General features: G+C 52.4%; 4 protein-coding genes across 4 annotated transcripts; 2 read left to right on the top strand and 2 right to left on the bottom strand.

Annotated features, from left to right (window-relative positions):
• Nucleotides 1-473: 473 nt before the first annotated feature.
• On the top strand, nt 474-2,302 carry An06g01760 (uncharacterized protein; the record flags this gene model as incomplete). Its single annotated transcript, XM_001390960.3, has 4 exons — nt 474-485; nt 606-754; nt 830-903; nt 981-2,302. 4 exons carry the CDS (start codon nt 474-476, stop codon nt 2,300-2,302), a joined length of 1,557 nt encoding a protein of 518 aa, XP_001390997.1.
• Nucleotides 2,303-4,057: 1,755 nt separating this feature from the next.
• Nucleotides 4,058-6,076, top strand: An06g01750 (uncharacterized protein; the record flags this gene model as incomplete). The annotated part of the gene is made up of 4 exons (XM_001390959.3): nt 4,058-4,130; nt 4,278-4,347; nt 4,419-4,639; nt 4,713-6,076. The coding sequence occupies 4 exons, from the start codon at nt 4,058-4,060 to the stop codon at nt 6,074-6,076; spliced, it is 1,728 nt and encodes a 575-aa protein (XP_001390996.1).
• Nucleotides 6,077-7,677: 1,601 nt separating this feature from the next.
• On the bottom strand, nt 7,678-10,218 carry An06g01740 (uncharacterized protein; the record flags this gene model as incomplete). Its single annotated transcript, XM_001390958.1, has 3 exons — nt 7,678-7,898; nt 7,957-10,000; nt 10,132-10,218. 3 exons carry the CDS (start codon nt 10,216-10,218, stop codon nt 7,678-7,680), a joined length of 2,352 nt encoding a protein of 783 aa, XP_001390995.1.
• Nucleotides 10,219-11,663: 1,445 nt separating this feature from the next.
• An06g01730 (uncharacterized protein) lies at nt 11,664-13,269 on the bottom strand (the record flags this gene model as incomplete). The annotated part of the gene is made up of 8 exons (XM_059748081.1): nt 11,664-11,715; nt 11,805-12,252; nt 12,318-12,374; nt 12,437-12,529; nt 12,601-12,733; nt 12,850-12,885; nt 12,958-13,060; nt 13,232-13,269. The coding sequence occupies 8 exons, from the start codon at nt 13,267-13,269 to the stop codon at nt 11,664-11,666; spliced, it is 960 nt and encodes a 319-aa protein (XP_059605295.1).
• Between the last annotated feature and the right edge of the window lie 1,251 nt (nt 13,270-14,520).

Here is a 14,520-nt window from a genome sequence, read left to right as displayed (position 1 = left end):
CACTGACACCTGCAATAAATAGATAAGATACGTCGGCAGTGCTTGCTTCTGGGCGCAAAGAGAAAAAGACGGTCAAACCAGTCTATTCGATCAACTTTCGATATCCATTCCTGCCATCCACGCTAGCCCGCTTTGGGTTCCCAGAAGTCGAATTGGCCAACAATTTGCCGCCTGCCAGTTGAACCTCGACGACATCAAGTTGTCATCCTCCCTCACATAACAGGGTCGGTCCTGTTGGTTATCTCTATTTGTCTGCAACTTCTCGAATCACCCAATAGAATTGTGGGCCTGCGACGGTATCTACTAGTAGTTATTTTATTGAAACCACCCCAATTAACTCCGTCCCCAGTCAGCACCGCAATTACTCCGATACTCCGGCTTCCCGAACTTAGCCTCTTTTTATTTCTCAATTCAATCCCCCCTCCTTCTCCTCCCCGCATAAGTCGTTTCCCATCGCTTACGGACTCACAAAGATGGCGCCACCTGTGAGTGCCCCTTCCTTCTGTTCTACGGGAGATCTCTGTCCCAATCTCTTCACTCAACGGAATCCCAGTGGAGGGTAGTTTGCTATGATACTGATTCTTGTTCCCATGTGACTCACGCAGATCACCGTCGTGCCGTCCCTCGAGACCGCCAGCGAAGTTATCGCCCAGTCGAAGAATGCGCAATTTCCTCCTAACCTACTTCCGTTGACTACGTCGATTCCGGCCGACCTTTTGACCCCCACATTGGCTTATCTGAAGATCGCGGAGAAGTGAGTGGCGCTCGGCAAGATGGCCACATGGCTCGCGGGCAAGCACAGATGCGCTAACGTGATCGGTTTGTCCAGATCTAAATTGTCCTTCCTCTACGAGAGTGCTGCGACGACCGAGACGATTGGCAGATACAGTTTCGTCGGTGCTGGTATGCAACCATGTCCCTCAATGCTACAGTGTGGCGGGGTGGCCCGATAGACTGACGATTTCTGTGCCGCCGTCTAGGTCCCCGCAAAATCATCAAAACCGGTCCCGGTCATGGTCCCGAGTGCGACCCCATGCCCATCCTGGAGGAGGAACTCTCCGGGTTTCGGGTTGCGACGGTGCCTGGCTTGACACTGCCCCCGCTCACTGGTGGTGCCATTGGATACGTGGGATATGACTGCGTGCGGTACTTCGAGCCCAAGACGGCTCGGCCGATGAAGGATATCCTTCAAATTCCGGAGTCGCTGTTCATGCTGTTCGACACCATTGTCGCCTTCGATCACTTTTTCCAGGTCGTCAAGGTCATCACATACATTTCCATTCCCGGCAATGACTCGGAACTGGAGTCCGTCTACCGCCAAGGACAAGAGGTGCTCCAGCGGACCATTGACGTCCTCCTTCGACCCGACTACACTCTTCCGCCCCAAGGCCCGATCATTCAGAACCAGGAGTACACATCGAACATCGGACGGGAAGGATACGAGCGCCATGTTACACGGCTCAAGGAGCACATCTCCAAGGGTGATATTTTCCAGACTGTGCCGTCGCAGCGGTTGTCCCGGCCGACGTCGCTCCATCCCTTCAATCTCTTTCGACACCTGCGCACGGTCAACCCGTCGCCGTATCTCTTCTACATCGACTGCGAAGACTTCCAGCTGGTGGGCGCCAGTCCCGAGCTGCTGGTCAAGGAGGAGAAGGGACGGATCATCACGCACCCGATTGCGGGCACAGTGAAGCGGGGCAAGACGCCGGAGGAAGACGCGGCGCTGGCCAACGAGCTGACCAGCAGCGTCAAGGACCGGGCGGAACACGTGATGCTGGTCGACCTGGCGCGCAACGATGTGAACCGGGTGTGCGACCCGATAACGACGCAGGTGGACCGGTTGATGGTGGTGGAGAAGTTCTCGCACGTGCAGCATCTGGTGTCGCAGGTGTCCGGCATCCTGCGGCCGGAGAAGACACGGTTCGATGCGTTCCGGTCGATCTTCCCGGCGGGCACGGTGTCGGGAGCGCCCAAGGTGCGGGCGATGCAGTTGATTGCGGAGCTGGAGGGCGAGAAGCGCGGAGTGTATGCGGGTGCGGTTGGCTACTTCGGGTATAACATTGCCAGCGCGGATGGCAAGACGGAGATGCCGGGCGCGATGGATACCTGCATTGCGCTGCGGACGATGATGGTGAAGAACGGGGTGGCCTACCTGCAGGCGGGCGGAGGCATTGTATTTGACTCGGACCCGTACGACGAGTACGTGGAGACGTTGAACAAGCTGGGGGCGAACATTGCATGCATCAAGGGGGCGGAGGCGAAGTATTTGAGTCTGGAAGAGGAGAGTCGCCGTGCGTAGATGCATTGATTGCCTTGTTCTTTTTTTTTTTTTTTTTTTCCTTTTCTTCGGTTACCAGTGGTTCTATTCTATATCATGTTCTACGATTCCAGGGTTTTGCATGTGTCAGGAATGCCTGATAGATATGAATTTGAGAGCATTCAACAGTACTCTTACTGTGAAAGTTTCTCGCTGTGTGGAGTAAATGGTAGTATGAAAATAGTAAATATGGGGTTTTAGATCTAACATTTTGCGGTTCGAAGACGGGAAAAGGTGAAGCCTGACGGGAACACGACGGGCTGCCAATCCTGCTGCCTGGACGCATCCCTGGGAATTACATGGAGATACGAAGTCGATACTATCTAGTTAGATTAGACTAGTTGCATAGTCCGATAAGAGGGAAAGAGTTGACCCCAGGGAGTCAAGTTCAGTTTCATTCCTTGCTTTGAGGAAGATTCTGGATGAATCATCGGTACTTACAGGGCAGCAAGGGTTTGCTGGCCAGGAACGTGTTTGGGGAGCTGCAGTGACCCGGCCGATGACGTCGGTGGGTACTTACCTACTATTAATATAATTACCAGAGGAAGTGTTATTATTGTTATATGTTTTATGTGCTGGTCAATCACGGTTACATACTGTATGAATAATACTCTGTAGTTAGAGGCAAAGAGAAATAAAAGCACCGCCCAGAACCAAGTGGCAAGAATCACCAATCGTCGTTTGGAGTAGGATTCGCTCGGAAGGCGAGGAACTGACAGATGGTGGTGTCATTTTGAAGAAACAGACTGGATTTCAAGTCCCTCGCTCTGCCATGGCCTGATACTTTACTATCAAATCCCTTCTCGTGGACCCTTGTTTTTTTGGTTTTCCCTTCTTCTACGTCTCTATACTATATAGTGCCTGACCGGTATCCACGCCATCAATTATTCCCCTCCTCTCCATCCCTTATTTCTCTCCCCCGGCATTTCGATTTCGAGTTCGATTGTCAAATAAATCTTTGAGTTTTTCGATCCTTTGAACCCTTCTAAAATTGAATTGGGCAAAGAGAAAGAAAAGAAATATAATAAAAAAGTAAAACGGTCGTGGTTTGGATAAACTTTGGCTGGTTTGAGGCTTGCGTCGTCATCTCCGGTGCGGTGCCCACCAAACTGTGACTCTCTCTCTCTCCATCTGGTACAAGTCAATATCTCTCCATCTCTCTCTCCATCCATCTGAACATCTTCCTGGAACCTCTCCGTTCTCCATCTTCTCTCCATTTTTCCATCCCGTCCCCATCCTCTCTCCGTCTCCATTCCTCATATCCCGTGTGCAACCGATCTTCATCCATTGCTCCCCCTGTTTCTCTTAATTAAATACGGTGTTTCCGGCTTACATACTCCGCCGGGGTTCCTTCAGCCACTCGCCGACTCCCCGACCTTAACGCCTTAAACAGCCACCACTGAACTGCTACTCTCTCTCTCTCTCTCCCTCTCTCACCCTAACCTCCTCCTTCACCTCTACTACTATCAACTCCTCATCATCCTCCACTTAACTGCGCGATAAGGAGAGACGGGCTGGCTCTGCTCCCATCGCACTTACCTCCCCAAATCTCACATTCTTCCCCTCTTCCCTGACCATCGCCCGTGTGTCGCGCGTCCCCGTCCACTTCCCCCGCGAAGGGATTGAGCACCGAGTCCGTCATTGCGAGGGTCCAGTTCCGGGCGTTACAACCTCCATCCCCCACGCCACACACACCACCTACACACACATAACCCCCCTATCCACCAACTCGCCGCAATGTCCAAAGTCGTGCGCAGTGTCAAGAACGTGACCAAGGGTTATTCCTCCGTCCAGGTCAAAGTTCGAAATGGTACGTCTCCGTCTTTTCCCTCGCTCCGCTTTCTTGGGGTCCTTCGCAATCGGGCATCATGCTACGGTGTCGGTCGGGACGGTATCCCTGACAATGGTCGGATCTGACATTCGAACCATGCTAACACATGAATTTTGCTTCGTACAGCCACAAGTAATGACCCCTGGGGCCCTACGGGGACTGAAATGGCAGAGATTGCTGCCTTGACGTTCAGCAGGTAGGCCACTTACTCCCCGCCATTGGCTCCCGTGGTCCTCGACCGAAGCTGACGCCGGTGTAATCATCCAGCCCGACCGATTTCTACGAGATCATGGATATGCTGGACAAGCGCTTGAACGACAAGGGCAAGAACTGGCGCCACGTACTCAAGTCATTGAAGGTCCTCGATTACTGTCTACACGAAGGTTCCGAGCTGGTCGTCACCTGGGCCCGAAAGAACGTCTACATTATCAAGACCTTGCGCGAGTTCCAATACATCGATGAGGACGGTCGAGATGTCGGACAAAATGGTAGGCTCCCCCCCTATTGCGTGGATTTGCTTTTCACCGAATCCGTGTGGTGGCTAACTAGTCCCTTGGGCAGTCCGTGTTGCCGCCAAGGAACTTACATCCCTCATTCTGGACGAAGATAGACTGCGCAGTGAGCGCTCCGACCGCAAGTTGTGGAAGTCTCGTGTGAGCGGACTCGATGACCAAGGCTACGGGCAGGAACCGCCGCGCCGTGAGCGACGGGAACGTCGCCGTGCGACCAACGATGACGAGGATGCCGAGTATCGGTTGGCCATCGAGGCAAGCAAGTACGAAGCTGAGGAGGAACGCAAGCGTCGCGCTAAGGAGGCCGGAGCCGAGGATGACGAGGACCTGGCTCGGGCGATCAAGCTCAGCAAGGAAGAGGAAGAGCTGCGCAAGCGCGAGTTGGAGGAAAGCAACGCGCAGTCACTCTTTGACGACGCTCCTGTGCCGACCGCCCAGGCACAACCCACTGGCTACAACCAGGGCTATCAGCAGCAGAACGCCGTCGACTGGTTCGGCAACCCCATCAATCCTCAACAACCCCTGACCACGGGCTACCTGAACAACCAATATGCGCAGCCCACTGGGTTCCAGGGACAGATGACGGGAATGCCCAACGGATACGCCAACGGATTCCAAGGCCAACCCTCCGCATTTGATCAGAACCCCTATGGGCAGCAGCAGCAGCAGCAGAACTTCTTGCAGCCGCAAGCAACGCTACAACCGCAACACACTGCCTTCAATACCAACAACCCTTGGGGCGCTACCGGCAGCACCGACTTCTTCTCACAGCAGCAGCAGCAACAGCCGCAGCAGCAACAACAGTTCCAGAATCAGCCGCAGCAGGACAACTTCCTGTCCACCGGCACCAACAACCCATGGGCTACTAATCAGCAATCGGCGGACGCGCTGAAGCCCATGCCCACTGGATCCAACAACCCATTTGCGCAGCGCACGCAGTTCCAGCCCAAGCCCGCACAGACTGGACCCCCGTCCTTGAACACACTGGCCGAAGAGCGGGTCACCACCTCGTTCAACCCCATCGCCAACTTCCAGTCCCCACAAAACCTTGCACCGCCACAGCAGAGCTTTGGACCTCCGAAGAGCACACCTCCGCAAATGCAAGATCCGCACCGCGCCCAGCTCAATGCGCTGCTGGCGTCCGGCGAAGGCCAGGACACTTTCGGCAACACTGGCGATCTGCGTATCCCTGCGCAGCACACTGCTCCCGGTACATTCGTCAACTCCGCTGGTCAGGGTTTGGATCGGTTACGGGCCACACGCACTGGCAACAACCCTTTCTACGGCCAGCAGCCGCAGCAGCAGCAATTTGTGCCGCAGCAGACGGGCTTTGCACAGCCAGCCAACAATCCGTGGGGCGGACAACAGACATACCATCAACCTCAGCAGGGTGGCAGTTTGATAGACCTGTAGAAAGAGGTGATGATGCGCGGTTGGGAGAGAGGTTCGTGATGGTTTTTTGAGATATCTAGCCTGCGCCAGGCTTGGGTCTTTATGTTTTTTATCATTCCATTTCTTGCTAGCTGCAGTTGTAGGAGTCGAATCCGGATACCAATTTTTCTTGTTTTGTGATGCACGTTGGCTCGACATCTTCTTACAGATGATTGCCGTCCTGGTCCACCAGTCGAAACACTTACTTTCCAATCGCTGAATCACCTCCGTCGTTTTCGAGATCACCACCACCACGACATTCCCTTACACCATGCAAACCAATTTATCAATCTCTACCTCACCTTTATTCCCTTTGTCCCATCCGTGACCGCTTGCCTTCTCGCACGCTTATATGTCTGTTCCCTCACCTCTATTCTTTTCACGGAATTCTATATACCCTGTTTTTTCTTTCTACCTACGAATGACTCTGATCTTCTCGATTATTATTTTTTATTTCTTTTCTCGCCCTCCTTCATGTCCCTTACTTCCGTTTCTTTACTCTACCTACATCTTATATTATATGGACTTTAGTTCTCTATTCTGGTAGATACTTTTATTTTATCTAGCTTGGCTAGTTAGCTTAAGTTAGAAATAAAATGGATATATTATGACGGAATCATAAGTAAGCAAGTATTAGTAGTACTAATAGTATTCCCCTAGATGGAATCACTACCATCACCTTAGTAGTAAAAGCAATACAATACTTTACTAAATCCTGTCTTGGGCAGGGGGAAGGGGTGGAAGTTCCACACACAATCAAGTACTGATAGTTCCGTCCATTCATAGCTTCCGAATCCAACTAATTAATATTAGAAAATTAGTAGTAGTCATCACTTCATCACGAAGGTAGGAAGTATCGATATCATTGATAATGGAATAGTCAATAGTTCATGAAGCATCATGATATAGGTAGGGTTAGGTTGTACACACAGTGCCATAACACTAGATGTCATGTCTCGATTGACGTTCGTGAACTGACTTACTAGGTCCTTAATTATTATCGAGTTCTGACTTGATTCAATGTGACTATTTACTTGCATAGTACTAGGAGTGGTATATTGATGATGTGATGATGTTATTCGTTCTCTTTTTACCTGGTTGGTAGATCGTTGGTGTTACATCCCTGTGTTACACTACATTGACTTTTTTACCCCCTCTCTTTTATTACTATTACTTGTTCCGTCCGAATGAGAATTGAGGGGAGGGGGTGATGATATATGACTTTACAACTACTAGTTCTACCGATTGATTGGTTGGTTGCATCGAGCTTCTTGAGTTTTTTGACCTTTGAATTTGATGGAGATCCGGATGAAACGCTGATATCCCTTACGTACACGCCCCCAGGTCATACCCATACCATCCATACCCCATAACCATAAGCAATGCACTCCTTTACCCCCCCAAAAAAGAGTAAACACCCTGTCCGATCCAAATCGTATCATATCATACCCATACCGTATCGTTATCCAACATGAGACATAAAGCTAACCTAATTGACCCCTGACCTGGCACACCATGTATCCATTGCAGCCGGTTACGCCAGACAAACAAAAGAACGAGCAAAAGGAAGAAGGGGAAGTGGATTATCCTCCACGCTCTCCAAACTGTCTAGCCCATTCTTCGTATTCCTGTAACCCTTCCTTGCTGACACTAGGACGGATGGAAAGTAAGCTCGCCTGAAAGTCCTGGAACCGAATCGGCCGGATCTGGTCCATGGGGGTGTGGAGGAGCGCTTCGCCGAGATTGCGGAGGGGACCCATTGCTGCGTCTTTGGCGAGGGCGGTCATGTCGGAGCCCGAGAAGCCTGTTTGTATAGCTGTTAGTTCTTATACTCAAATGCAAGCTGCAAATGGTTGCCCTACCTTCAGTGACTTGAACTAGAACTTCGATATCCTCGTCGGAAAGTTCGTGGACTTGGTGACTGAGTAATTTTCGTAGCTGCTGTTCGCGGACATCGTGCTCCGGGAGAGGAATGTACTGTCGACGTACGAACCGACGACGCGCGGCTTCGTCAATATCCCAGGGCATGTTCGTGGCCGCGAGGACGAGCACGCGGCTGGCGTCGCCGATTTTCTTGTCCTTTTGCTCGCGACCGGCTGCCGCGCGCTGCAAGTCTGACCATTGGATGAGGAATTCCGTCTTCGATCGCCGAGAGGCTTCGTTCTCGGTTCCTGATGACCGGGCGGAGAGCAAGGAGTCGATCTCATCCACGAAAATGATGGATGGAGCGAGGGCCTTGGCGAGTCCGAACAAAGCGCGTACGAGCTTCTCGCTCTCACCGTGCCATTTGGATGTCAGTGTCGATGCGGAGACGGAGAAGAAGGTCGACTTAGATTCCGTAGCGACTGCGCGCGCCAGCATCGTTTTTCCCGTTCCTGGAGGCCCAAAGAGAAGCATGCCACGGGCAGGTTCCCGTAGACCGGAGAAGAGATCAGGTCGGAGGAATGGGTAGACCACGGCTTCTTTCAGCGCCTTTTTGGCGCCATCTAGACCCGCTATGTCGTCCCAATGAACTTCGTCGCCACGGACTACTATATCGTTCAGGATCTGTCGAGCAGCCATGACGTCTACCCCCTTGGGAAGTTTGTTCATGACGTCCAAATAGATATCGTCCTCCTCCTCTTCTGCATCTTCCTCGTCTGGCTCGGTCGACTTAGGGCCCAGTGATTCTGGATCGCTCGACGGTGGCGTTATGGTCCGCTTGAGCTGTGGTGCTGGCCGGACGGGACTGCTGGCTGATAACGCCATACGATCTAGACCTGGAACCAACGCATCCTCTGTTGATGATGTGGGAGCGATGCGGGGGCGCGATGTTGACTTAGTCGGTGGCCGACTTGAACGTTCCGTTGTCTCAACGGACCGTCGGGGGGAAGATGAAGTTGGATTGGCCGACCTCAATGCTACCGGCTTGGGCTTGACAGACGGCTTCGGCAGGGGCTGCGAGCGAACGGCATCTTTCACATCGGGTCTTGTGGAGGCGGACTGCGAACGAGCAGACGACCGCAGCTGACTCTCCGCAGTTGGGGTGCGAGACGCGGAGACCGTTGGTGTCGTCGAGGGAGTGCTCGATGCTGACTTCTTCGCAGGGGCCCGTCGGACGGGCTGGTCCGACACACGGGGCTTTCGTCCGGTGCGACGACTATCTGGATCGTCTGTAGGTGGATTTGATACTTTCCGCGGAAGATGTCCATCTCCAGAATGGGCACGAAGGGGTGCCGGCTCCCTTCGAAAGCTGGGGTCAGTGGAGGCACTCTGGCGGGAGGACGCGAGAGCAGCATCGCTGGCGGTCTTGTCGGGTGAAGAGGGAGCGTTGTAGATACTACCCCAGGCCAGCCCTGCGGCCTGCGAGGCTGCGGCCGGCCGCAGCTCTCTCCGGCGGGAAGCGTCTTTCTTCTTGCCCAATTTCTTGAAGTCACTGGTACGCAGGGAGAACGGCATGATCTTCCGGCGCTCGGGACTGGGGGTGCGGGAGTCCGTTTTGCCCGAGGAATGCGACTGGGTGCGCTGAGCGGGGATGGGGATGGGCCGGGACGAAGCCGCCGCGCTGGGTTGAAGATCGCTCCTGATGGAGTCGGAGCTGACGGTGGTGGACGGGGGCGGGCGACCGGGGATAGTGGGGGGTTTGGAGAGATCGGTATATCCGACCGCGGGGACGGTGCCGTCACCAATCCAGCCCGGAGTGGTTCGAGGAGGCGATCGACCGGCGGAATCCTTTCTGCTCTCGCGGAGGGCCTGCAGGAGATCGACCCGCTCGCGGCATTGAAGCTCCAGCTGGCGGATGGACTCTTGAAGGGCACGTTCAGTCTCGTTTTTGGGAGTGTACTTGGAGGGGACACGATAAGCGTTGTGATAGTAGATCGTTTCCAGGGCGGAGCGCCAAGATCTCAAGGCTTCCTCTTCATTTTGCTGTTTTCGCCGATCGGAACAAGTAAGTAAGTATTAGGGGGGAAAGAAGTAGTGGACCTTGTGAGAAGGGGAGGGAGGGAGAGAGGGGGAGGGGGGGAAGTAGTGGAAGGTAGCATTGAGTAGTAACGAACCTGGCCTTCGAAGTAGACGGCAGTGGAGCACATCAGGTAGCAGTCATCGTAGGTCTTCTGGAGCGAAGACGCCGGCTTGGGGCGCATCATGCATCCAGCGCTGGGGAAAAGGCGGAATGTGCAGGACCCGCCCGCAAGATGAGGGATGAGAGGATGAGAGGATGAGGGGAGGAGGAGGAAAGAGAAGGAAGAGGAAGAGGTCTAGGAGGAACGAGAGCACGCGATCAATTGGATGACAGGAAGATAAAAAACACTCTCGAGCATGGGAGGGAAAGTCAAGAAGTAATTGAGGTGAAGAAAAGTGCCAGAAAGAAGCAAGGAAAGAGAAGCAGCAGCAAAACGACAGAATCCGGCGGCGGTTTTTCCTCCCCAGTTTTCTGCGTGACGTCGTTGGTTACCGGCGTTGGCGGCGATGCGGATTTGCTTGGGAATCGCCCCTCGAGACCCCCAGAGTGTCTACGACTTCATTTGTTCCATTCAAATCATGTCTCACTGTGTCTCGGAAGCTGATTCATGCAAAATAAGGCCATGGACTAGTGTAGATAGATAGTATGGTCATCCTGTTCCTCTATAGCGTACATACAGAACATCCGCATCCAATCCGACAGACGCGCAAAGTTGTATCCGAACATTAAAAATTGGGGAAATAAATGGAAAGATGCCCAACCAGAACTACTTATAAATATGCAACTCGAGGATCAACCAGAAGAAGTGAAAAAAAACGTTAGGAAACTCGTCCAGATGTTCCCCTGCATGCCAACGCCTGTAGTAACGCGATTGAAGCACGAATTGAAACATACGCCGGGCCCTTCTTTTTGCTCAGGGCCCAGATTCAAGCACTCAAAACAAAAGAGAAGAACAAGAAGCAGCACTCACCAACATCCCGGGAGGCCTGAATTCATCGTCCATCAAGTCCAGCCATCAGCACCCCGTTCATAACAGATAAATACACGTCAGAAGGTTAAGGTTCCCCATTCAGAGTCGGTCAAGGATCCACCCTCCTCCTTTTCTTGTCCGTTCTCTCTTCCATGATCGCCACAAGCTTGCGTTGATTAGGTCCGAGAGCCTCGGCAGTTGGCGCAATTGCCCGACGAATGAGAACAAGAGCAGGCGGAAAAGGAAGAGGAAGGGAGAAAGGAAGAGGAGGTAAAGGAAAGGGGACAAGAAGCTGCAGAAAGCTTCAACCCGCCCGTAGCTCAGTTGAGCTCTCATTTCAGCCTGCAGCGCTCGATCGGGTCCGTCCTGCGCACGTGATGCTCGCAAAGGACGAAGTTTTGTTTTGTTTTTTTCTGGATTGCTTGTTCAACAAGACTATCTTTTTTCTTTCGTTTCGTATCTTTTCTTTTTTTTTTTCTGTTTTGCTTTTGGTCGGGCTTTCTTCCTATTCATGTGACTAATGGTTTCTTGGGGAATGGGTCTTTTTTCTTGGGTCCGCGGACGAGTCAGGTCGGAACCAGAGGTCAAAAAGGGTCGCTGAGCTGGTTTGTGTCGGATTCATGCGATCGGGTCGTTAGCAAAAGCCGTGCTTGCATCTAGCTGTCCACCTGGCCCTTGAAGTAGGCCTTGGCCATCTCATACGAGGTCCTGTAGGATCGCGTCAGCAACTGTTTTCAATGCGCAGACATCGGCGGTAATTTTGCAATGGGTCCGTCAAAAGTTGCAAGGAAACTCACCAGCAAATAGCAGTGCTGGGCATGGTGGAAATAATACGGGGGCGAGCGCCACGCAGGAATCCCTTCCAGCCAAACTGCCGCTTGATAATGGCCGCAGCGTTGAAGAGACCCTTGGCCGACCGGATCTCCTCGTTCTGGGCCAGCCCTCGGGTCTGCAGCAGCGTCTTCACAACGTCAAGCGGGGTGGTGATACCGGCGGCGAATGCACCCGCCAGACCTCCCGCCATGCAGTGCGTGAACGGGTCGTAATCCTGCGACGGGTTCATGACCTTGGAGATGGACTCGTAGGCGACAAACTGAGTGGCGGTGAAAGGCACCGTCATGCAAAGCGTAGTGGGATAGGATACGTAGAACGCCTGGAGACCTTCCGTCTTGTAGACGGAGCGAGCGCACTGAAGGATACTCTTATGTACCGAGCCATGGACCTGCATGCGCTGCTTGATGACTACTTCAGTTAGCCGATACTCCGGAAACAAATTGAAACGGATGGAGCGCAAAGGGCGCAGTACTCACCATCGAAGGGGTTCATCAAGGCGTCGCTAGCAATGGTTGCGGACGCACCGCTCAGCGCTTGGCATCGTCAGCAATTGCACCAAAATCATCGCATCTCCAAGCAAAGCACCAAAACCTACCAGCTGCTACCGGATGGTGCCCATCGTCCACATTTCCACCGGCCATTTCCTTAACGACCTCGTATGTACCAAAGTAAACGGCATGAGCCGGACCTAGAAATTCACCAGATCAACCTCCGCCGCGATAGCACCCGCAACGGCGCGCCCAAAATTGTCGCACTCACCAGCACCAACGATAACACTCGAAACGCCCTTCCATAGCGTCCTCCAGCCTTCAATTCGGTAGATGGTCGAAACCGCATTGGTCAAGCCTGTGTAGAGCCCGCCGTTCGAGGGATGCAGGATTTGCATGCGTGTCTGTACAAACCCCACCATTAGCCCACCGCACCCGCGAAGTCCAACATAAGAGATGAAGCAATCAATCTCCAGCACCTCCAACCCATCTCAAACCTCCCCAACAGCAATCAACATACCTTCAACAAGTCTACCGGATACATAACAGAGTGTTCCTAGAACAACCAAGCACCCATTAGCACAACCACCGGAACCCAGTCACCAAATCCCACGGTCTTTCCACATACTGCTATTCCTGCAAAGGCGCCAGCCAGCATGTTCCGGCCTAGGCCGTAGTTCGAAGGGAGGGCTTCATAGCTAATATCAAATTGGAACGTTAGCTGCGAATTCCTATACGGAGAGCAAATCGTTCCCCAATATCGCTTCGGAAAATGCAATAAATCATGCAGCGCCAGTCAATCGCAGGAAGTATCTGCTGATGAGATAGGCCCTGCAGAAAGCCTTGCGCGAACAAGCGAAGGCGCCACGAATACGAAGGGGAAAATAACACGGTCGACATACTCGTATTCCTGCCCGGGAATCTGCTCGGGAGACGCCATGGAGCTTGATTGGTTGGTAGCACAGCTGCCGTCGTTAGAGAAAGAGGCGATTTTTTTTTATTCGGAAGAATCGGATCTCAGACAGCTCGGGGGGAATGGTCGAGCTGGAGGTGAGGTACTCGGTGGAGGATGGAAATGCCGACGCAGAAAAACGGACTTGCGGAGCGGAGAGGAAGCCGGACTCCGAGAGGAAGAATATCGGGCGGAAGGGGAGGGAGCAAGACGGAGGGGAGGCGAGGAGAGGAGAAGGTAGGATGAGCCCGATGCAAGACGGGGGGAAGTTATTCAATGCCTCAGAGGGAGAGAAGTAGGGAAAAGGTGAGAGGAGGAGGCAGAGGAAAGAGAGGACTGGCGAAAGATAGGAAATAATAATCTTTCTGGACAGTCGGGAATTTCTTGCTGCTGAAGGTTGAACTAAAGGAGCAAAGCAAGTCCCGGGTCATTAATACCGTTCGGAGGTGGTTTCAGCCTGTTTCACCGGGCCGAATCCCCGCGTAAGTGCAGCTGTTGCTGTGGTATTGAGGGTGTATCAGTCCGTATGCACGGCAGTCCCGCCCGGAGCAGAGTAATTTATTTGTCAGTTCAGCTTTCTCGATTCTTGTCCTAGTTTAACTAAATAACTAAACTACTCCCAAGTAAGTAGTAGATAGATAGTAGATAGTCAATAGGTAAATAGATCGAGGGAGAACTTTCACCAGTTCGTGCCCATCCGAAATTAATCAGAGATTGATATGATTGCTGGACCCCAACAGACAAAACACCCAGCCTTTCCTTCCTTCCTTCTCTTCCTTCCATCCTGATTCTTTGTGTTTTCTAGCCCGCTCTCCCCCAATTTATCCTGATCCAGTTTCCACCCATACATAGTCCAGTCCACTATGACTATCCTCCGCATGATAACTAAACATCATTACCATCTACCTGCTAAAACTAGATTTGTTCCTCGGAACTCCCAAAAATTTCCATCTTTTCTTTTTCCATCTGTCCTGCACACACTATCTACCTGCTGAATCAGCATCCCCGACCTAGACTGCCTTAGACACGACCTTACTAACGAACCTCCAAAGTGCCTAGGCAAAAACTACGACTGATCCGATGACGGAGCCCCAATCCCCATAAAACCAACCGACTGAATCAATAAGGAATTCTTTTCGCCCCGATCCCAGGCATCCATCCAGCATTAAAAAAAAATCTCAGTAAACTCGATTAATTCCTAAAAAAGCAATCCAATATAATAACCATTTCCCATCATTC

This window comes from Aspergillus niger, assembly GCF_000002855.4.
Source record: "Aspergillus niger supercontig An06".
Taxonomy (NCBI): Eukaryota; Fungi; Ascomycota; class Eurotiomycetes; order Eurotiales; family Aspergillaceae; genus Aspergillus; species Aspergillus niger.
This window is presented reverse-complemented; position numbering and strand designations above follow the sequence as displayed.